The following is a 24,384-nucleotide window of genomic DNA, read 5'->3' as shown; positions in this document are numbered from 1 at the left end:
AGATGGAAGTTTCTGTTCTCGTTGTGTGGGGGTTTGTGAAATGATTGAGGTGTTGCTGCAGAGGTGAGCAATATCATGGATATACCTGTGAACTCCTGGGTAACGATCCTCTGTAGCAGATATGGCAGAGTTTCCAAAGATGATTATTTTAAATTACCATTGCCGACATTAATTTCAAGAGGATTTATTTTGTCTGTGAGGACCTTCAATTATACTTCTGACATTAGTAATTGTAATGGACTGTAACTGTTTGAAGGAATTGTGAATATTGACAGAAGTCTCCAAATTCTATTCTTAAATTATTTTTATTTTTAAATGAATAGACACGACCTTCCTCATTGTATGTGAGATGTATGTTTTCTTTCTTGGGAGTCAGAGGACAAATCTGCCTTGTCCGCCACCCGTCTCCCTCCAAATAAAATTCATTATTCATACCCAAACAGTGGTGAGTCTATTGGAATTAACCTTGACAAAAATGTTTTCCTTACCTTTCCAATGAAAAGCATGGACGAGACGGAGTACTGTCTCCTGAATGGAGCCAGAAAAGACCGCATTAGATGATGAACTTTTTCCTTTACTCTCCAGTCAGTCTGTGGTTTAAATTGAGACATTAGGAAGATTATCTCCAGCATCTGCTGGTCCAGAAACCTGAGCTGTACTGAGGTTCCTCCTTCCCTTCCTCCCCCTCACCCCACTCTATTCCAAAGTAGATAACTTTCTCAGGAAAATAAGCAGTCAGAGATTCCCCCCCCCTCCTTCCCTGGGAAATGAATGTGTTTCTCTTGCCAGTTTTTATTTCCATATTTCACAGTACCTGTTTGTTTTAGAAGTGCCTTGTGTTTGCTAATGATTGGTCAAGAGCACTGGAGGAGCTGATCAGTGGCCTTTCTTTTTCTGGCTTTTTTTTTTTTTCTTCTCTTTCTTTCTTTCTTTCTTTCCTTAAAGCTAAGGTTTGCCAGAGGTGATGCAGTGATGCTGAGGAGGCATCAACAGCTATGGGACTGTAATCCTCTCAAATGTAAGCACTGGCAGTGTCTACAAAGAGAGATCGTGAGACGCTGAAGCAGAGTTTAGCTGCTGTTCAGCAGGTCACCTGCTCGCTAAGGCTCAGATTGCAGTGTTCCCCAGTCACAAAACATGAACCAGTCCCGATGGATTGAATGGAGGACTCTGAATATGAGCAGTAGTGTTGTGAACATATCCGAGCATCTCTCCTGCCCTCTTGGATTTGGTCACTACAATGCAGTTGACATCTGTATCCTTGAGACAGTTGTTATTGTCTTGCTAACATTTTTAATTATTGCGGGTAACCTAACTGTGATATTTGTATTCCACTGTGCTCCACTTCTGCATCATTATACCACCAGCTATTTTATTCAGACCATGGCCTATGCCGATCTCTTTGTTGGAGTTAGCTGCTTGGTTCCTACTTTGTCACTGCTCCACTACTCGACAGGTGTCCACGAGTCCTTGACTTGCCAAGTTTTCGGATATATCATCTCTGTGCTCAAAAGCGTATCTATGGCATGCCTTGCTTGCATCAGTGTGGATCGCTATCTCGCTATAACAAAGCCTCTCTCCTATAATCAGCTGGTCACACCTTGTCGCTTGAGAATCTGCATCACTTTGATCTGGATATACTCTTGTCTGATCTTCTTGCCTTCCTTTTTTGGTTGGGGAAAACCTGGTTACCATGGAGATATTTTTGAATGGTGTGCTACCTCCTGGCTAACTAATGCCTATTTTACTGGCTTTATCGTGTGCTTACTGTACGCTCCTGCTGCCTTTGTCATATGCTTCACGTATTTCCACATCTTTAAAATTTGCCGGCAGCACACCAAAGAGATCAATGATCGGAGAGCTCGATTTCCTAGCCACGAAGTGGATGCTGCTGGGGAGACTGGGCACAGCCCCGATCGCCGCTATGCCATGGTTTTGTTTCGGATAACCAGCGTGTTCTACATGCTGTGGCTCCCCTATATCATATACTTTCTGCTGGAGAGCTCTAGGGTGTTGGAAAACCCAGCACTTTCCTTCTTAACGACGTGGCTTGCTATAAGCAATAGTTTCTGCAACTGTGTGATCTATAGCCTCTCCAACAGCGTTTTCAGGCTGGGACTGCGGAGACTGTCAGAGACAATATGTTCATCTTGTATGTGTTTAAAAGACAGGGACGTACGGGAGCCTAAACCAAGAAAACGGGCTAATTCCTGCTCCATTTAAAGAAAACCGGCACATGTAATTGAACGCGGAGTTTTGATAGTGTTTGCTGTATCGGGAGACTTGCCAGAAGAGAAATGTTTACTGGAATAGTTTGCTGGTTAGAGTGCGTGTAAAAGGGGTTGCGGAAAAGGAAAAGGCTGCTGTGAGAGGGGTCGCTGAACTGGAATGTAGCTCTTGCGAAACTGTGAGGAGAGCAATTTGACGGAGACGATGAAGAAAGTCAGAACTAAAAATCTTCCAAAGGGCATGAAATAACTAACACATCAGAGGAGGTTCCTCATAAAATAAGTTAGTTGCCTCCATATACTTCCCCCGTGTAGAAAAGTTGTCTTACTAACTTTGTGTCAGAATATACTGTAGCCTTCTGAATTTAAATATATTTAAGAGGAAACAGTGAACAACACAGTAAGTGGCTATCCGTAAATTATATACCTGAGGACTATAGTAGATATTGCAGATTAATAATCAGCTCTGTCTCTGCTCACATCCTGTACAATTTTCAGTTGTACGAACAATCCGCAATGCATACAGCCTACACTGGGCATGTGACGCTTTTGGAATAAAATGGCACATTTTGGTAGAACTGCCACAGAAGCTCTCCCTCTCGTTTCCCCCGTTTTTCCGTACTGTGCATCCCTAGATTCCATCATGTCCAAGTGGTTTGGTTTGAGGTCACCTACGAGGTAAACGGAGTTTCAAACTATTCTTCTGGCGGAAAGCAATAGCCCTTACTGGCTGGCTGAGTAACCGCAGCTGCCCGGGTACGATGACTTCTTCAGTCTTTCATTCCCTTGATCCCGTTAACCTCGCACACGGTGTTGATGTAGTGTCCTTTAGGGTCTACTAAAGCTTTGCCTTTATTGGCTACCCAGGCAGTCCTAGTGCAGGGACGATAACCGCACACGGCGGTGTGCATCACTGCTTAGAGAATGAAAACTAACTAGCCCTTTTCTTTGGGAAGGCTAAATAGCTTACTGTTGCAGCTGTCGATCCGTTGTGTGAACCTAGCTTGCACACGCTGTATTTTTTTTAGAGAAAAAGTAAATTGTGGTCTGTGCCTAGTGTTTTCATAGCACATGGAATAGGTCAATGCTACAGGATTAAAAAATTACACTTGCTTTAAGAGAAATACTTCTGTGCAGTTGTCGAATAGCTGTTTGTTAGACAAGTGTTCTTAGAGGAGGTGAGCAAGACAGTTTAGTATTAAATACGGGCAAAGAGCTTCAGTATTTCCTTTTGTACCGAACTGATTTTCAGGTCCACTGATGAAATCTTTTTGATTTTGCAAGGGCGCACATTAGGTTTGTGTAATAAATTGCCAGGGGTTCAGATGCATGCCGATCAATAACATATTTACATTATTATTTTGAACCAAATGTAATTTTCTTAGATGGTTATTGGCTTTTAAAAAAGGCTCAATTATTGATTATTGGTGCCTTTTAACACTGCACTTTTATTCATTCTTTCACCAAAATGCATATGTAAAGATTGTGCCTATTACTTTTTGTAATGGAAGCTAACCACGCTTGCACACTTGTGGTTTGACTCTAGATCTCCCGTAATTATGTATTCTTTGTTCTCTTGAGGTGGTTCTGAACCCCTGTACGTTTTTTAAACCTGTAAGAAAGTTGAAACAATGGAATAAAGTAGTATTATGTATATCAAAACCAGCCTCGGTGTTAGTTCCCTGATGTTACGCTCTGTTCTCTGTGAAAGTTCTGTTGGGTCAGGACTCAAGCGTGAACGATTTAAAATCCAAACCTCAAAGCTGCTTACTTGCTGTCTTAAACATTTCTATACTGGTTTCTAGCGTTGCATGATCCTTAAAGCAGATTGAAATGTTACTTGAAACATTCCCCTAGCTAAGCTGAGCTGTTGCTGACAATTAGCCCTGACAGATACTATGGCAAAATGAGCAGTATTCTTTGCACATCTCTCGTAGTGCTCCGTGTCTACAGGGATGTGTCTGCTGCCTTCTCTTAAAAAGTCACTGTTTATTTTGGAAGGCTCTTTTTGGCTGACTGCTGCTCGATGAGGTTGTGTAACCCCATCTCTTATTACAAACGCAACTTGGATTAATTTCATTTTGTTGATATTTTGTCATTGTTTCCCGCTTAGTATGTCCTCAGCGTGCAAGACTTAGACAAGGCACAACAAAATGTCTCATTTCTCACAACTCTCGGGGCTGTTTTCATACCAGTGAAATAGTTTTGTAGCTGTGCTCCAGAGCTGGCCGCTTACCGCTTCTGGGTTGTGTTGGCATTCCTGGTAACAAGTTTCTAGGGGACCTCCTGAAGTTCAAGAAAAGTTTTAGAAAATGCTTGAACTAACCTTGTATTGTAATTAGGCAACACAGCCTGGAGGCGACAGGCGCATCGTTAGCGTGGGACTGTGACCGAAAAGTGTAGAAATACACAGACTGAATCAGTGGTGTTGGTAGTGCCTTAGCTGAGCCCTGCTCGGGTAACCTCAGCCAACAGAGCTGATGTGCAGCAGCTCGAGGCGTTGTTGCCTGCAAACGGTAGGTCAGAAGGGAGCTTGGCCGCAGAGCCTGCGGCACAAGGCTTACTCCCCAGCCCAGCCACTCCTTGCCCGGAAGGGCAGAGTTAGCAATGCTTTCCTCTCTGCCATCGCCTTGAGCTTGCGGAGTTGCCAGGCGGGACTGAGGATGGCCTTTCTGCTCAGGCTGGAGTAGAAATCCAGTGCCCTACAAACAAAAAGTAGGTTCCAAAGTTCTTTGCCCCTTTTTGGGGGGGTGTTTCTTAAACATCGGCATAATGTTGTCGGTGCAAGAAGGCTAATTTGCTTATTTGCACCTCAGATTTCAGTTGCTGTAAAGTCACACATCAGCCTGGAATCTGTCAAATGAAACATCCTCGGCAGAGTTAAACGCGGTGTTTCTTCTTGCCGTTTCCGCGATGAAAGGATTTGACCTGCTGGTTGGTCACGGGAATTTTTAAATTGTGTGTGTGTTTCATTTTTTGAAAGTGTTTTCTAAACTCATGATTTAAAATTGTGTTTGAGGGAGGTTTGTTATTGTTTTACTAACGCTGTCGGAGGATTCCAGCTGGTGCTAAATTCTCTTCCAAAATTATAAGGCTGGACGTGTTGATGAATAGAGTCCAACAGGAATTTCAGTCACCCAGTCTGTCACTTCTGATTTTCATTCTGTCGTTATATAAAGTCTCATGTTCTTGTATGAAAATCTGATTAAAGAATGAGACTTTTAAAGCTGGCATCTGGAGTACATGCCCCACTTTCATGTGCCTGAAGATCTTTGTGATTTATGAAATACCTGGTGACCAGATGACCAGGCACTGACCAAAGAAATCGACGTGATGAAGTCATGGTCGATACATAGGTAACAATAAAGCCTCTCCATATACAGATACATTGAGGGAATTGCTAGAACTTTTGATACCTTTAAAAATAAAAGCAGTCATGAGAAAAAAACAGATGTAAAAATAAAAAGGTTAAAGTTAAGAGCTATGCCTAATAGATATGTGAAACAAAGCTCGCTGTCTCCTTTGTGCAGGCAGATTATGTTGTGCCGTTGCATTTTTCCCCAGTGCCGATGCTTGTAGCATAGCAGGGGCTATGTAAAGGTCGATTGCCTTACCATTTTTGGAACATCATGTCTTCAGCCTAAGGAAAAGTAAAAAAAAAAATAAATAAAATTGTGCAATGGCAGCAGAAGTGCTACCAGAAAAGTAATTTTTTTCTTCACCAAATTTTATGTGTTTCCTTATTTTGTGGAGTGGCTAAGTGAATTTCTCCTTAAAATACTGTGCTTTAAAGGGGAAGAAAACTGTGATAATGTAAAGCACAATGCTGTCTTTTAAAAGTTTGCGTGTTGTCTTACAGTAAGATTATTTTTTTCCTGGTTTCTGATGAAGAATCCGTTTTGTAAATGTGCTTGGCAAAGCATGAGGTATCATGCCAGGTTTATTTTCGTGCAGAATCTTTGTGCTTCTGCTGAAAAGTTTGGAGTGTTTTGTTTTATTGAGCCACCTTTTATAGATGCAGTTTATGAAGACCTTTTAAAAATAGCATTTGTATTGGTTTTATAACATTTTTAATTCATTAGTGCTTGGCAGCTGAATATCCCTAATCACACTTAATTTTTACACTCAATGAAACTAATAACATGTCCTTTTCTCGTAAAATAACTTTCCAGTCAATATTAGCTATTGGCTGTTGAGAGAAGTGTATCAATGTAATGATTAGCTCTTTCATCTTCCATATGACAAATTAAGGTTAACTATAAACGAGTCTGTTGTTGCAACAGGATATCGAGTTGATGGGCAATGCATCAGATTTAATATTACCTCACAGTTGGTTCTCAAGATGAAACTATTTTATCTTTCTTTTCTGTATTACAGTTATAGCCAAGCAAATAAATAAATAGATGATTTTTTTTTTTCCTACTTTTAATGCTGCTGTTTGAATGCTGGGGATGTGTACCTCGTAGTGGGAATATCCCTTGAGCAGATCGCAAACGGAATTGCAGCGAGCCTAGCAACGTGATGGCCCCGGAGCTGACTTTGCCAAGGAGCAGCGCCAGAGGTTGACGAGGCCAAAGCTGCTGTGGGGGAAGAATGTCAATGAAGGTGGCAGTGGCCTCCCCAGCCATCCTCCAGGATCAGCTAATTTGCAAATCTTTCAATTTTATTGTCACTGTCACCAAAAGGATAAGGTTAAGCCTTTGACCTGATCTGCCCACGTTACCTCTGTCTCTCTGTGGGCTCTTTTATGGATGGAGTGGTGCATCGTTCTACTAAAGAGCTGAATTAGGTTTATTCTGTTGGGGTTTTTTGGTTAAAATTTTGTATGTGTGCGATTTGAATGACAAAACCAAACATCAGTTTGTTAACTATATGCTGATTAATATTTAGGCTTGTCCAGAAGTGGAAGCATCACTGAGGTAGTGTTTTCCTGTCGCTTGAAGTATTGCCTGGAACATTATGCTTAAAGATAGTATTTTCCAAAGATTACATGATTTTTGCTAAACCAAATATGAAGTTCAAGTAAAATCTGATTTCCTCCCCCCCCCCATTTAAAGTGGACACATTTGATTTTTTTTTTACCGTATACTAAAATGATTCGTAGATCTCTGCAGACATGAAGCATATTTAATTGTTAACAGAAGACTGTGTCATTATTGTAGATTAGTGGGATGAAAGCAATATAGAAAGACGACATTTAAGGGTAGCTTCCTACTCACCGATTTTTCTAGTTAATCTTAAATGAAATGACTCCTTTCTCCATCTGATATTAGGAAAACCCTTCCAGAAAATGTGATCGGAGCTCTGTGAGCTAAGTGCTAAAGGAACGGTATGCGAATGGAGAAGCAGCTGTTAATGGCTCTGCGCCCCAGCACAGCCTCGAGAAAACACAAACCCTCACTTCTACATCCGTCATTTCTGTGGACTTTCCCTTTGTCCAAGTACTGTGGAAGGTAGGATGAATATAAGGAAACCTCAGTGCTTTCTGCTGCACTGACAGAAGGCTAGGAAAAGCAATTTCAGGCAGTAAAAATGCCTGGAGATCTTCGGGATTTTATCACAGTCTTGTGCTGACTGCTGCCAACTTCACCCTCTTGACAGCAGTGCTGAAGGCTTTTCGTTTTAATCACTGCGTGACTCGGGCTGAACAAAGAGAAGGTGATTCGGATCAAAATGAAACTTGTAAACGCAGTGATTGCCAGGGAAAAGAGTTTCGCTATTTGTATGCAATATTCATCCCTCCCTCGAAGCTCGCAATCTAGGTTTTACGACTGGCAGCATTAGAAAAAGTGACAAAACACAAAGGTTCTGAGAAGGGGAAGCTCAGAGGTGTCTCTGTTAATCATGCGAGGGCATTTCTGCATCTTGACAGCATTGCTTTTTGTTTCTTGGTTTTCTTTAAATCATACAGATAATGCTTGTTGGTTTTTCTTCTTTTTCTGTAAGTGCCTTGAATAAGCACAAATTCTTTTAATCATGGAAGAGGTCTGTTTTATGAGCTATGTAAATGAAGAATAGGAAAGGGACTTGGGAAAGTGTGATAGAGTGTCCCCGGGAGAGAACAAAGCAAGTTGCTTGTGGAACATGTACTGCTTTGAATTTCATATGCTTGAGGCAGGAAAGTCTGCAAATACCTGTACCAGGTGAGGGTTTTTAGTCCTTGTGTGATCTCTCCAGTGTTACTTGTGCTTGTGCATGTATTCTCTAAATGTTCTTCTTGTATGACGTCTCAGGTTAGAATTGTAAAATGGACAAATGATGTTTTCCATGATCAGGCAAGTTTCTTCTGACCTAGGAAGGACACTTGCTGAACCCACAGGTTTTTTTTGTTGTTTATTTAGTAATTATAACATACAGGTTCTTATTGGCTGTTTTATTGTGGGGAAACAAATATGAGATCTGTGTGTTGAGGCAGAAGAGCTGACCGTTCCTCAGATGGGCTGCTCCTCATCTGTTGCATGAAATTATTACATCAGATGAGCCCAGGTGAGCTTGTGGCTGTGGGTGGCCAAATACTGAGAGTGAGTGACCTTTATTTCGGTATTTTGGTAGTTTACCATAATGCCCACTATGTTGCTCTATCTTCCTGTTCACATCTCTGCGTAAACGCGGAATGTTGAACAGAAAACGCTTGTGTCTCTTTGGAAGATGTCCACCCCCTGGTTTGCTGCTGAGATTCACGTAGGTCGTGCTCAGTGCGACGTGCCAGTTAACCCTCTGATTCATGCTCCCTGACTAAACCCGCGGTGGTTGGAATTGTTACCGTGCTGGCAGCAGAATGAACCATGCCCACGCCTCGCCGCCTCTGCCTTGGCTGCTTCAGGTCAGCCTGGCAGCATAGCACAAACCCATTTTTGGCAGAGAACACTGGCATGGCTGAAGCACGTGCCTGTGCTCTGCTTACACAGTTACTACGTGGAGTTCATCTTCCACAGAAGGGGTGGCATGGACAGCTGAAGGCGATAATGCCATCAACTGCCTCAACAAGGTCTTTGCAGAACTCTTTTTTTATTAGGGTTGTTAATGGCAAGGAACTTTGATGTAGTTAAAAATGAGAGATCTCTATACTAGGAGTAGTGAATTGTTACTAGGTCAAGAACAGGTTAGTCTGGGTTTCATCTATGTCCGCCATAGGTGATCGGGATCCTCGTGAGAGTATTTTATTGTGATCAGGTAGGTTTTGGGCACTACCATTTTTATAGTGAGATTTAATGCAACTGTACTTACAGAAGGGTTGTAAACAGTCACGTAACGGCCAGGTTTCAGTGGCAGCTTTTTCTTCATTTCAAGGGCTTTGGGGACCACTTTGTGGCTGGAGTTGGCCAAGTGCTAAGAGTGTGCAAAAATTACCAAAGCCAAAACAGCAACCAGGCCATAAGTGAAACGCCTTTATCCAAAACTACTTTCTGTGTACTTAATATTGCCCAGGCAGTATCTCATGTTGGCTTATGAAGATGACATATAGAAAAGCAAGAAATCTAATAGATGTAAGCATAACTGCATGCTATCGTAATTATATTATTTTAAAGAACTTTTATTTTTCAACGTGGGACTTTTGGAGACCAGAATATCTGTGATGTCTTACCCTGGGAGCTCGCAACCGATTAGTTCTTTTCCTTTGCTGGCTATGCTTTACTTGATCTCTGGCTTTTGGGTTTTTTAAAGTTTGGTTTGGAATTCAAATTTTAAATTCAATTTTGCTGTTATGCAGATGTGTTCTTCACTTGACTCATGTAAAAACCTCTGTGAGAATATTAGAAAGATCATATCCTTGAAGGGCATAACATCTAGTCCTAAATCTCTTTAGGCTGCGTTTCGTTGTGTCTAAAAGAAGCTGTTGCTGTACCTTGTTTACTAGACTTCAGCTGTCTTGGCAACGAGCCGCATCGACAGATGACAAGTTCTCCAACCTCCTCTGTTGGGCTGAAATATTATTTGCCTCTGATTTTATTTGTAATCGTTGCTAATTAAAGAAACTCTGTGTTGGTGGTGAATCAGTATTTTGGATGGGGCTTATGGAGATCCTTTGTCTCTCTATTGTATTTCCTTTGATTCTGATGCAGCATAGGAGCGTTACTGCTTAACTGCCGCTGCGAGTTTTGTCCCTCTTATCCCTGTGCATTTGCAGCTCCTTTCTTCTGGTTTATCCTGGCTTGAGAAGGGAAAAGTATGTCTGTGGTGGTTGGTCATTCATACAATTCTGCTTCAATGATAATCTTATTTTATGAATTTCACTTCATTGATAATGCCTGTATTTTAAAAATAAAAATCTTAGCAATGTGCTCAATAGTATTGATTTTGTTTAAAATAAATTTATAGCAAGATGAAAATTTTTTACATGATATTCAGGTTTGAAATGTGGTGTAGGTGAGGAGTACCTGTTGATAATTTATTTTGGGAAAGATTTGGATTTCAAGCGGCAGGTGGAGTTCAAGAGGTAAATACAAAGATAGATTCTGAAGTAAAGCAGCACTTAGTTTTCATACAATAACAAAATGAATTGTATCCGTTTCCTATCAGGAAGAGGATTTTGGGTTACTATAAGTTGCCTTATGGAAATGGTAGTTTAATGAGCCACAGCTTGCCAATAAGTATCAAGATATTAGTAATTATGTAAGTAATAAAGAAAACTATTAGAAAGCATCCCTACCATCACTGTAGTGTGTCTGGACCTTGAATACTGAGTGTAACTGCTCCGTGGTAGCATAGCTGGAAGGAGTTCTGAGGAATGACAAAGGAACTGCCCTTCTCTAAGGAACAAGTAAAGCCTCTAGGATTTTCTAACCTGAAAGAGAGAGGATTAAAGTGGAGGGGAGTGCAAGAGGTCTGTAAGGTCGTGAATGTCATGGGGGAGAAGGCTGTAATTACTCACCGTTTCTTTTCCAGCGTAAAAAAATTAAAATCAAGGTAGCAGTATGAAAGCAAACTGTTTGTAGTGCAGTGTGGAACGCATTGACAGAAGACACTCGGGATGTCAAAAACTGACCTGGGTTAAAAATCCAGAGAAACTCCAAGAGGAATAGCGTATTCAGTGCTGTCGCCGTGCTTCTGGCCTGGCAGTCCGCACGCCGTGGATGACCAGCGGCTGGGAGACTGTGGTGGGGGAGTTGTCAGGGCGTGCATGTCCCGCGCTGCTGCTTGCCCTCAGGCGTTGCTGTTGGTTGCTGCTGCAGACGGCGTTGGTGCTGGGGGAACTCGGGGCTGACGTAGCGCCTCTACTCTTACCTTCCTGCTCTGCTGTGCTGTTACAGCTTTACTGCATTTCATATACTAACTCTGGGTATTTCTTTTCATATTTGGTCTGTCAGGAAAAGAACAAACAATTTACTTCAGCTGTTTTTCCTGAATAAAATTGTGAGTGAAAAATGAATGTCTGTGGCTGTGCGTCTTTGTATGTTTGTGGAAGGTGGCTGTGGGAGTAGGAGTGTCAGTATGAGCAACTGTCCCCAGCTTTTCTCGCTTCTGAAGAAAATACATTTTGGAAAAGCATCAACAAAGCAGTCGTGAAGGGGACTATATTGCTAGTTTTGATGTCAGGTACTAGGGGATAAACTTTTTTTTCCCCCCAATAATTATGGTAGTTAAGAGCCAAGCTATTATTATAGGCAGCCCACGGCAAAAAGGGCTTCTTAACCCTGTCTAAATACCAACATTTTTAAAAATAAGAAGTGATGCTGCAAAAGTAGGGCTGCCGACGTTGCACGTGGCTGTCAGATACCCCTCCCAAGCTGCGGCTGGTTCAGCAGAGGTCCAGTGAATCCGCTACTTTATCACGCTGTTAGAAAACGGGCGGTCTGGTCCTGATAGAAAAATGAGGCGGAGGTCACTGACCGTGCGAAGGCTGCGGTGTTCAAGGAGGGACTAAATCCTTGAGAAGATTTCCCTGACAGCCTGTGGTGGCTGATGGCATGTAGTTAGCAGTTCCCAACAGCTAACTGGTATTTTCTCAAGTATTTCTGCAGTCGCCAAGGTTGACAGTGAAGCTAACAACAAAGTCCCATGGTGAACAAGGGACTCTTAATGAGCTATGATGAGGTTCGATTACGGTCATGTTGCTCCACTTCTAATCAGCAGCGTGTTATCTATTTTCTGAAATAATGTGTTATCGATTGAGAAATAAAACCAGATTCAAACGAGATCTCCATATGACTGAGGCCGATATATTTATAGAATTGGAAACAGCGTGTAGTTTGCTCTGCCTGTCAGTGTATCTCCACAGCTACATATTCTCGTTAGATTTTTTTTTTTTTATAGAGGAAAGCTGTTCCATCCTAATTCTTTCATTTTGCAATTAGATCAGTTAACGCTGGTTTGCTCCTGATGACATCGTCTCATTTTCTTTTAGAACCAGTATCAATAGTTACGTTCTCAATGTGTGAAGACGTGTGAATAAAATGGGATATTTTTTGGGTGCATTCTGGTCCTTCCTTTGCTGGGTGCTTGTGCCTTGTCTTTGAGTGGCCAAGTCGTGAGCTGGATTCTCTTTGCTCAGTTTGCCTTCCTGTGTTGCAGTCCCGTGCCCTGCTACGTCTGCAGGCTCGCTTGAGTCCTCTTCCTCTTGGTCTTGGATTCAAGATGTGGGAAAGACTGGAAAATGTCAGGTGACATTGTAGCTTAGGATGTCAGTGTTAGAATTATTTTCATGACTGAGTGTGTTCTTGTTCATTTTCTTGTAGATGAATTGCAGAAACCAGCAAGACGATGGGTATTTTTATTTTTCTTCCTTGTAAACTAATTGTTGTTTGAAAGACAATGTGCTTGCGCAGAAAACTTTGAAATATCAGGTGGATATTTAGTTTGTACTGTGAGGTTTGGTTTTGTTGTCTTTTCTTGGAAACATTATTCTTGTTACTGGTAACTCAAAATAATGAAAAATTAAGTAACCTGTGTTGCAAGCATGCCTGCTAACAATGTTTGCATTCATATGTGCAGTCAAAATTTAGTCTAGAAGTCAGCATATCTTTGCACTGTTTTCATGAAAAAGCATTTTTGCAGCTTTAAAATGTGGTAGCTTGTTAGTATTCTGAATTATATATGTTTGGTCCAGTCCTTCACCCCTGCTGCAAGTAGAATTCCATGGACTTCAGGCGAATGTTGGAATTTTAAGGAAGTTTGCATCAGTTTTCTATATTCAGTGTAGCAGTGGTACGGAAAGCCCTCCAGTTCTGATTTTTCAGCACGTACACAACGTGACTCAGGAGTATCTCTGCTGCAGTAGAAGGGAAAGCAGCAGAAGCGTTACTCAGGAGGACAGAAGTCTCCCATGAACCAGGTGTGCAGCTGTGTTTGTCTGCTGCGCTGAAGACAAGATGTTAGCATATGTTCAAATAACCGTGGTTCTCAGCTCTGTTAAGGAATACTGCTGAAAAGCAAAGGCTGTGGAAGGGAAAAGGGAGAGAGTGCTTAGCTCTGGTTTGCTGCATTCATTGTACTTCATGTTTTCTGTCTGTTTTCCGAATAAGCAAATTGACTGGCAGGATTTAACAACAGTATTAGTTTTCCGTGTATGAAAAATTGCTAGTTGTAAGAATATTATGCTACATTATTTCACGTTATTAAAAATCTTTAAATATAGATTGTTATGGTAAGCACATGACAGTTCAAAAAGCGTAACTCTCAGATATTATTTTAGAACTTCTGTATCTGAACTCCAAAGGGTTTGGCTAAATTTTTTTATAGTTTCTTTGTTGAGCCCTCTCCTTCCCCCCAACTGCATTGCATTGCTCTTATTTTGTTTAATCTAACAGCATATTGGCAATTTTTCCTTGAAGTGAAATATGACCATATGAACCTAAAAGGCATTAAGATATTCTATGACTAGATTAAAGATTGAGATTGAATCAAGATTAAATCTTACATTTTGTTGCTGTCATGTGTTACTGTCCAGTTTGCCTGGTGGAATATTTGAACGTTCAAAATTAGAATTGAAATCTGAAATCCTGTGTGTATTTGCTTTTGGTTTGTTTTTTGTTTTTTGTTTTTTAAATGAAAAACATTTTTTCTGTTTGTGTAATTTAAAAAAAAACAGTTATATACATGTTTGCTGTTGCATAGAACTGTTGTTAGCTACTTAACATGGTTCCTTGCTGCTCCAAGAAGTCTTTCCATCCTGTGAGAACTTTCTGTGTAACAGAAGGTTGTTGATCACACTTCAGTTTAGTATCCATGCCGCCTTTATTGTCCACCACAGAATAATCTCATGCGTGTAAATCAAGTTGAGGTTATTGTCTTGTGCTGTTATAGCTGAACAAAATTATTTATCTCAGTTCAGTCTCTTCAGTTCTTTCTGGTTCTCTAGCTGTGTTTGAGTTGACCTGCTTTCTTATTAATCATTTTCTTTCAAAATTAGGGCAATATTAGCATACATTGTGTTGTATTTAGGTTTCGTTGTTCTTGGAGTTCCATGAATTTGCTGTTGGATTTAGAACAGGAGTTTAGGATTTTGTGCCAATGGAGTTGTCCCCTGTCTTGGTAACCATTACAGCCTCTTAGAAGTGGTTCAGAAGATTGGTAGCAAAATCTGGGCTCTGAACCCTGATAAAGACATATTTATAATAATTTCAGTGTTAACACTTAGAAAAATGAAACTTTAGCATTACATTTAGACCCATTTTTTTTTTACTTCTCATAATAGATTAGTAGTTTTGATAACCAGCTGAATTGTAAGCTCACTTTAAACACTGATGAGAAGATTATTTTTTTTTTTTTCCTTTTGGTCTCTTGTTTTTAAAGACCTGGGTCTTGATCAAATATATAGTTACAGGCTATAAGATGGGCAACTTTCAGTTCACATTCGTTATTAGTTAGACAATTCACAGGAGATGGAATTATGCATAGGAAAAGGCATGAATCCATTCTGAGATCTTTTCGACTTGCTGTTCTGCAGTGCTGGTTTTAAAGATTTCAAATCTAAAACTCCTCCAGAACTCACAGAATGAATGCCTGAAGTCAGGAGTCTTTTAAGCTGCATATGCTTATGAGTTACATTCCCTTGGAGAATGCTCCAGTGTTCGAGGACATACACTAAATTTCATACCAGCCAGGCAGAAGCTACGTGCGTTATGGTCCAAACATATTTTGATGCTATGATGTGTGGTTGTAAATAGGCCTTTAAAGCTCTCCCAGTATCAGAAACTCAGCCTGAAGGCACCGTAATTCTATGGCAATTTTTTTGTTTGTTTGAGCGAAGCATTCTGTGTCGGGTGGTTGTTAGGGCTTACATAAAACCTGAGCTGCTGGCTGCTCAGCTGAGGCTGGAGGAGAACGTCCTTCCCCCCCACCCCACCACACGCAGCGATGCCATCTGGGTGCATGGGATGAACTCCAGATCAGGCCTGGAACCCGTCCATGAAGGGCTACAGAAACCTTGAGGCAAACAGAGCAAAACACAACCAAACGAAGCCTCTCATCAAGAGCCATGCGTTCGGTGACACGGTGATTTTTTTAATGTGCCTGATACCACAAAGCGTTAGTTTCCTCTGATCGGGGTGGAAACTTTTGGAAAGGTGTAAGTTTAAGGGTTTTAAGAATATTTTGCCTGAAACTTTGTGCCTTATTTTTGAGGGTGTTTCTGCTTGTAGTGTCATCAAATAATTGGCTTCTGGAGCAGTGTTTTTTTACACTTCTGATCAGGTAATTTATTTCTTTCAATAGGACTGAACGTGAAAGAAAAGAGAAGACACTGAGACGGCCATCCTTACCTTTACTAGTTTAGATTTCTATCAGTTTGGGTTTTTTTCTATGAGAAGTCATTTTCTTAGACTTATGAAGTGGAAGATTAGTTAGAAAAGCAAGAACCGTTTTTCTGTTCTTTTTTTGAGATGGTTTTAAACAGCTGCATTTTCTCGTGGTTACACATCATTATTTTTTTAATGCAATAAATACCTGAAGGTCCAAATTTGAGCTGTTCCTGTGCATTCTCAGTCTCTAAATACGTGTTCTGTTTATATTACCAAAACTTCAAGTAATATTATTTCAATCCTGACGCCAGGTATAAATTCTCTGTGCTGTAACATATTCTGTTTTCACTTACATATTCTCATAAATATATATATATGTATTCTGTATTCACTTTTTGATCATCTGTGTTTATCTTGGTCTCTCTGAGGTTTCCTTTTCCTGGCTGATCAGTAACCTCGCTCCTCTCTGTTTCTAAAGCGCCATGTCCAAAACTAATTCAGATCTCTGCTTGAGATCATTATTTAAGTTTAAAAGATTGTGCCTGCTCCGAGAAGTTGTTAGAGGGAGCCATGGCATTCTGATCGGCAGCTCTCAGGCTCCCACCCAGCCGCAAATCAGTGTTCCTTTGTCATCTGCTCCGTCTTCCAGACCTCAGCATTGCATGGTAGATACCCACAGGGTAAGATCTTTAAATGTAAAGGTCATTCTCAAATGGCTGTTAGAGAGGCAATAAATAATCAAGGGCCATAAATAATCAAGAATAGCTAGGACTTTTGAGGCAAAAATTATACCTCATGGCTTTTAGAGCTTTGCATATTGTGATCTTTTTGAGGTGTAAGAGAAAGAGGGAGAACAGCACTTGGAAACCTGGGGATTTAAAGTTAAGTTCTTAAATACTCATTTGAGGCTACTAAGTAGATGCCAAATCCCAATCAAGTAACTCAGCAGCTGTGGATTTGTTACTCAAACAAGTAAATAATCTCCACAGATAGCCTGTATACTTACTGAGGTTTGAAATTTGATCATTTTCTTCTAACTCATACTACATGATGATAGTTTTTTAGCCAAATGAGGGATTACGGGTATTTACATCTTTGTTTCTTGATTGCTGAGTTGTCTTCCTGGAACTGGTGGTGTTATACCACTGATGGAAATACTATCATGAGTTAAATTTACTGGATCCATCAATATAACGGATTGTTTCCATTCCTCCTATTTTTTGTTCCATTTATTTTCTCTCCTTTTGCCCTGCAGTCGTAGCGAAGTGCTTTCAGTTCTTTCTAACAGCTGGTGCCTTGCGTTGTCCAGAGAGCATCGTGAACGGAAGCAGCATGACGGGATAGGAGGAGCTGTTGAGAGAGGGGACCCAAAGTGACGGGCCAGTTTGAATTCTTCTCAAAGCCCTGTGTGGGTGGTGCCTCCTGACGGGTGAGGACAGCACCTCACGCATACGGGTGAAGATACCGTGGCCTTGCCTTTCATGTCTGATGCTGGTTTACAATTGAGTTGTGATCAGAAGGGGCAGCAGAGTTAAGTATCCTTTCTGAATATGGCTTAGTGTTACGGTATTGGTGTCAAACAGGATGTTTCCTACCGCTGTCAGTTTGAATTGGGAACTGGAAGTCTTCTGGGCATGAGCAATTAATACTTCATAGAGAGCAGATGAAAGCCAAGTAAGTTTCTGTTGATCAAAACAGATTTCAAAGACGCGGAGTTGTATTCCAAAAGGGAGGTTGTAGCTGGGTAAAAGACTTTGGTGAGAGCTTGGACAGCATGTGGAAAAATCAGATCAAATGAAATATGACTTGTTCTGATCTGTGTTTCCTTTGCTGTCGCAGTGGGTAGCATCCATTGCACGCCTACCGGAGAGCTTCATCTTGCTGGGCTGTGCTTCAGTGAAATTTATTTTTGAAGTGGGCTGCTCTCTTAAACTCAGCAGGCACACTTTGGTCCAGCATCCAGGATGGGTGGAGGGATGGGTGACTTGCGCTGTTCCTCATCTGATATATACGAGGTAGTTTTAAAGTACTGCTGGGTGGTAGCAGGTGGGTAGGAATAAGTCGCATTTCTGCTCTGCTGGAACCAACAGTGTTTGTTTTTTCTATCTCTGTCCATCATCCAGTAGAGAATTTTTTGTAATTTCTTGTTAATGCCAAGAAGAAGTAGACAGCATCCATTCCTTCCGTGTATTTTTTCCAATTCCATGGTTTGTGTAACAAAACAATTATGTTAGAAAGAAGAGGTTTCTTAGAAGTTGGCACTGTGACATTTGTATGCACTATCTTGGTTTGAGCATTAATAACTGTAAAAAAGGATTAGAGAAGTGACAGCTGAAACAGTTGTTTGGCAACACCTTGTTGGTTTGCCCCCTGGTAGTTCTTGGTGTGAGGTGAAGTTGCACCGGAGAGATGAGCAGCATCCGTTGTCTAAGGAATAAACTGATGTCCTTAGTGGGCTAGCGATGCGGCTTTGTCAAGACGGTGATACATGTCAGAAAATCTGGTGTTAGAACTGCAATTCTTATCATTGTCCCCACCAGCTACTGATTTTCAAAGCTTGTACGTGAACTCTGAGTTCTGTGCCTCCTGTCACACGAGGTGACGCAGGGCTGCCCTGGAATCGGTGTGATTATTTTCCTGTCCCATACAGAGCTTAATGAAGGCTTTTTCAGGAAAGCTGAATAGCTAGACAGGACGGTTTCCAGAGTTTGGAAATGTTCCTAGTTAAAGTATGAAGAAAACTTCTGCTTCTAATGAGGCTGCATTTTCTGGAGTTCAACCCCGAATGTACCTTCCAACAAAAAAGAGTAAGAAGAATCTTACACTGACATTAGTGGCAAGCTTGTCCCCATAAAATAATTGAAGAATGGGAAGAGTGCTGTACTGTTTTAGAAAGCTTTATCCCGACGAGTCAGCACTCTTCAGAATGCACCTTGCATTTTTGTGTGCAGTAGTGTTCAGCATTCACTGCTGTTACAGGCTGTGTTCTGAAATCCGATGCACGCTGTCTCCTTTCACAAGGACACTCTACACACTGTCTGTGTGGAGTGTCAGAGAAGAAATACTGTACAGTGGAAAAATTAACAACTCTTTAATACCAACCTTGTCATGGTTCTTGTGCTTTCCAAGTACAGTTAGCTATTCATGCTTGTGGTACTCCTAGTTGGGTCAGAAGATGCGAATAATACCCAAGCCACATGAACAGAGCGTTAAAATTCTAGTAAGGATCGAGGTTGTTAGCTCAGAAAACCCCACGCATAGGAAATAATGGTTTTCCACTGTATTTGGATTTCCAAAGCCTGAATAAAATAGCGGGATAATTCTAATACTTACATGGATGTGACTGTATGTGGAGTCTTAAATCACTAGTTTATTGGATTATTAGAGCATTACTTATGGGAAGGTTATAGGAGTGATAAATTGTACTGGTAGTGTATTTATGGACAGTGCGGTGGGGGATGAATTATTAACAGTGGGAATAAATGTACTGTTTTGAAGCGCTGCTGTTTGTACTGTAAGTCACAATGCTTTATTCCAAGCAGGCAGCTGAGAAAAGATATTACTGTGAATAAATATCTGTAAGTACTGTGGTGATGTTCCTCAGGCTCTTCATTTTGCAGATGAGGCCAATTACAGTTGATTATCATGTGCCCCTCTGTGCAGAAGCAAAGGTCCCCACCCTCCTGCCCTCCCCAAAAGAACAGCTAAATGCTTGATTGCACCAAGGAAAGAGCAGAATGGATTTGTTTTAATAATGGTTAAAATGCAGCTGACCCCAAAAGTAAAGAAAAATTACAAATTTTTGGACAGAGGAGCAAGTGAAATTGTTAAATTGTGGTCCTTTTTGCGGAAGAAATGGAGTGTTCTCTATATGAGTAACTGATTTGAATGCTAGAAATTAGTGTCCTTTTTCGCGGAGTGAACAACACGGAAGAAATTGATACGAGGACAACTTGTTCAGAGCTGCCTAAGTATCTAACAAAATGTGTGCATCATGGTGAAGAAGAATGTTTTGGCCAAAATTTACAATGATGTGAAGCACATTAAGCTCCCAGTCTGCCCCTACTCACGCGCTCAAAAAAAGCCCAAACCAAAAAACCCTCCAAATACAACCTTTAAGAACCGTGAAGGTGGTTTTTGTTAAGTAACTAGCTAGTTATTCATGGATACAACAAATTAATGCCTTCATAGATCTGTACTGCCCAGCATTATTGCAGAGGCAAGGAAGAACGAGATACAGTGAACACAGTAGTTTTGAAGTAATTTATTTTCTGTTTCTGACCTACTGGTCATAACCAGTTTGTCTACGAATAATAAAGAGGGTAACAATTAGAAGTGTCTAGCGCCTTTGCTTTCCGTGTCAGTGAAAATCCCCTCGGGCTGCCCCAGGCCGTGGTTGTTGGAAGCAGCTACAAACGGAGGGAAGGCTGGAACCCAGGGAGTGCTTGGGCCAGAAGAAATGAGGCTAAAAATACATTTTAATGCTTTGCTAATAGTGATGTATTGATGAGAGCAAGTTTAATGAACAGCTGTCTTGTGCAGTCACAGGATAACACTGCTCCTGTGCTTGGGCCCTGAAAGCAGGCCTGGTTATTTGTTGCAACAAATGCCGGAGCAGTGACCAGATAAAGACGAGGTCGCGGAACGGTGATGAAGCCTTTAAAAACAGAAACAATACAGATGAACACTTTTAATGACAAGGTGCTGCATGAATGGTGTTGGTGCTAACACTTAGTGAGCTGTGTTAAAGTGATTGAAACAGAACATGCTTTCAGTAGGTAGAGAAAGTTTTGTAAAGCCTGCTTAACCGATTCAACAACGTAATACTTGAGAAAATAAAGAGAATGGATAATAGATACATGAATAGTGGAGTGTATAATAGACTGCCTTTGTCTGAAGCAGTGTTTGAGGATTTTCTTGCCTTCTGGACGTGACTTTCTTAACTGTAGAGGCGATGGTTTACAGTATATGGAAGAGAAATTTAGATTGCGTTATTCACTTCATTCACCGTTTTTAAAAAAGCATGGGCCTGGAGGCAGAAGAGAAGGCACAGGCACAGACTGAAGAGCCTGGCAGTTCCTCGTGTTGCCACAGCCTGGTTTTGGTGTTCTACCTACGGAGCGTAGGTCTGGAGGAGGTGGTGAGATGGCTCAGTTGGCCCTGCCTCTGTATCGCGCTCGTCACCTGCTTGTCCGTTTTTACAGAGCCGGCAGATGATGGAGCTGAGCTGGGCACTCTGCTCCGGTGCTGCTGCAAGAGAGTGGGTTTAGGGAGGATGAGGAGGGCTATAGGTGGCCATCCTTTGTCCGAGATGGTTGTTTAGTTTGGCCAAGAAAATACAATGATAAGCCTGACATGTGGGTGTTGGTGGGACACCTGCGAGTGGGTTCCTGCGCAGCAGCCAGAGGGAAATGGGGGCTGTGGGCTTGGTCAAGCCGCAGCGCTGCTTTGTGGAAGTATGCCAAATAGTTTGCATATTGAAATATTTAACGTTAAATATAGTGTTAATTTTTCTCAAGGGGGGACAGGAAAATAAAATTTTTCAATTTCTCTTACTTAATTTTGCAACTTTCGGTTAGTAGTTGCTTTAGATTATTCTGAACGCCACTGTCTGGAAAACATAACATTGCAGTTCACATTGGTCATCTTTAATGCGTGCACGTATTGCAAAGAGATGTAGCAACAGTGAAGTGGAAATGACACCTGTCTGCTTAAAGAAAGATTTTAGCATAAAATGTTCCAAATCCGGTGACAATGTATAATGTTCTGTATGCTAAGTGGATATGGCACATCGTCATTCATCTTAATTATAGTCAGCCATTTTCTTCTAAGTAGTGAAATGCTAACATAGTTTGCTTTTTAATTTTTATGCTGTACAGATTCCTTTAGTGTCTAACACATTATATATATATATTCATACACAATTTAAATTAAATGTTACAACTCTTGCAGGTATCTTAATAGTTATTATCGTCATATTTCCCATTTATGTTAAAAACACTTCTTGTTATGTTCATTAAGTTGCCTGCCACTCTTGTTCTGTAATATATAGATCTTATAGTTTTGACTTTCTATCACGCCAAGAAGCTAGGAAAATATTTTGTGATGGATGTATGGAAACCCAGTGTTTTTTCTTAGCAAAATAATCGTGTTTTGCGTTAAAATCCAGGGGCTCCCTCCCTGCCCCTGCCTCCTCCCGCCTCGCCTGTGGACCCCTCCCTGCGTCCCGTCCGCCCTGCCGAGGGCCACGGCGGGAGTGGTGTTTTGCGATGTGATTTTCCTATGGAACAACGAGGGATGGAAACTTTTGAATTAATTGCTTCGTAAGTGGGAATTACTGCTTTGTGCTGAAGTAGGAGCGGTGTGATGGAGGGGTGGGTGAGGGGTTGCTTATACAGCAAATCCTGGTGGGTTTTTTCTTCAAGTTTTGCATGCTTGATGTTGTACGTGTGTTAGTAATGTGAATAAGACGGGCCCTAGAGAGTATTTACTAATGTCAGAGTTCTTCTGTTACTGGCATAGAGGGTTCCGAAACGAAAGGAGGAGGTTTCAGTGAGCCTGCTCAATAAATAAGAAATAGACTTTGTATGGAAAGCAAGTACGTTTTGAGTAAAGTACTCCCTAAAATGGCACGTTTTTCAGCCATTGCAAAGAAAGAGGCTATTGATGTTACCACATTGTATAGTAAATTGTAAACAGGTGTTCCTTTGGTTACTCTTGAAGGTAAGGGATATCTTGAACCTTTGTGGCAGTATGTGCAAACAAATCTTTAAACAATGATGAATGTGATTGAGTTGAGTAGTATTTTCTCTTCTGAAAAATTTCAGATAGCTTTTTCAGTTTTCTTAACATAGGCCTGTATTTTGTTGGCCATTCATCTGCTCAGTTACAGTACCCAACATGGGCCACAGTGTTGCTGTTCAAACTTAGATATCTATGTTCAGTGCCAAGCATTTGTTCTGTTTTCTGTGAAAGATAAATTGAGTTACATCTGGGTTAGTCATTTTATATTTAGTCTTTGCTGGTTGAGTCTGTATGTCATGGTTCACAGGCTGTGCAGGTACTAATAAATGTAATTAATTTACTTTGTGCAGCTTCCTTACCAGCCCAGGCTCTTGCCTTAGTCTTGTTCCTTTATTTGGGGTTTAGATTTCCTTACACGTGTGTTTGCTGAGAGGAAATAATGGTGGAAATTCTTGAAACTTAAAGTTTATAAACCTCCAAGCAGCCCCCCCATCAGTTTAAAAAAAAAAATGGGGAGGGAAGGTTTGGAAGGTTTTGGGTGACAGTTAAGATAAAAAAAAAACCTAGCCTTGGTTTTCTTTGCTCTTCTAAAAATACCTTTCTCCTTCTTTTCACCGTTGTGAAAATGAATTCAGCTGACTTGGCTGCCCCATCTCTAGGAGTGGGAAAGGTCTGCCTGGGTAGGATTCACCAGTGCCAGTTCCATGTCCGCATCCTGTGGACAGTGCTATTTGCTGTTTCTGCCATTAGAAGTTGAGGTAGAAATGTGTTTGTGTTTTGTTTTTTTTTATTTGGAGCTTCTAGCGGAGATCAGGCAGAAGAGAAAGGTGCATGGAATGTGGAAAGAGGGAAAGGCCACTTGGGAAGAGTACAGAAACGTAGTGAGAGCATGCAGGGATGCGACGAGGAAGGCCAAGGCTCACCTGGAATTGAAGCTGGCAAGGGATGTCAAAAACAACAAGAAGGGCTTCTTCAACTGCATCAGCAGCAAAAGGAAGGCTAGGGACAACGTGGGGCCGCTGCTGAATGAGGCGGGTGTCCTGGTGACGGAGGATGCGGAGAAGGCAGAGCTACTGAATGCCTTCTTTGCTTCAGTCTTCAGTGCTAAGACTGGCCCTCAGGAATCCCAGGCCCCGGAGGTAAGAGAAGAAGCCTACAAAGAGAACGACTTTCCCTTGGTCGAGGAGGACTGTGTGAGGGATCGCTTAAGCGATCTGGATGTCCACAAATCCATGGGCCCCGATGGAATGCACCCACGAGTGCTGAGGGAGCTGGCGGATGTCATTGCTGAGCCACTCTCCATCATCTTTGAGAGGTCCTGGAGGACAGGAGAGGTGCCCAAGGACTGGAGAAAGGCCAATGTCACTCCAATCTTCAAAAAGGGCAAGAAGGAGGACCCAGGGAACTACAGGCCGGTCAGCCTCACCTCCATCCCAGGAAAGGTGATGGAGCAGCTTATCCTGGAGGCCATCATGAAGCAAGTGGAAGAAAAGAAGGTTATCAGGAGTAGTCAGCATGGATTCACCAAGGGGAAATCATGCCTGACCAATCTGATAGCTTTCTACGATGACATGACTGGCTGGGTAGACGAAGGGAGAGCTGTGGATGTTATCTACCTAGACTTCAGCAAGGCTTTCGACACAGTCTCCCATGATATCCTCCTGGGGAAGCTGAGGAAGTGTGGGCTGGATGAGTGGTCGGTGAAGTGGATAGAGAACTGGCTGAATGGCAGA

At 41.5% G+C, this 24,384-nt stretch overlaps 2 protein-coding genes across 6 annotated transcripts in view; both read left to right on the top strand.

Moving 5' to 3' along the window:
* The window catches only part of RABGAP1L (RAB GTPase activating protein 1 like), a 247,593-nt gene that overhangs the window by 85,624 nt on the left and 137,585 nt on the right, over positions 1-24,384 (top strand). The window lies entirely within an intron of this gene.
* On the top strand, positions 1,058-3,889 carry GPR52 (G protein-coupled receptor 52). Its single transcript, XM_009939577.2, has one exon. It carries the CDS (start codon positions 1,138-1,140, stop codon positions 2,221-2,223), a length of 1,086 nt encoding a protein of 361 aa, XP_009937879.1. The 5' UTR covers positions 1,058-1,137; the 3' UTR covers positions 2,224-3,889.

This window comes from Opisthocomus hoazin, chromosome 6 (genome assembly GCF_030867145.1).
Source record: "Opisthocomus hoazin isolate bOpiHoa1 chromosome 6, bOpiHoa1.hap1, whole genome shotgun sequence".
Taxonomy (NCBI): Eukaryota; Metazoa; Chordata; class Aves; order Opisthocomiformes; family Opisthocomidae; genus Opisthocomus; species Opisthocomus hoazin.
The sequence above is the reverse complement of the archived record's forward strand: the minus strand, read 5'-3'. Positions and strand labels throughout refer to the sequence as shown.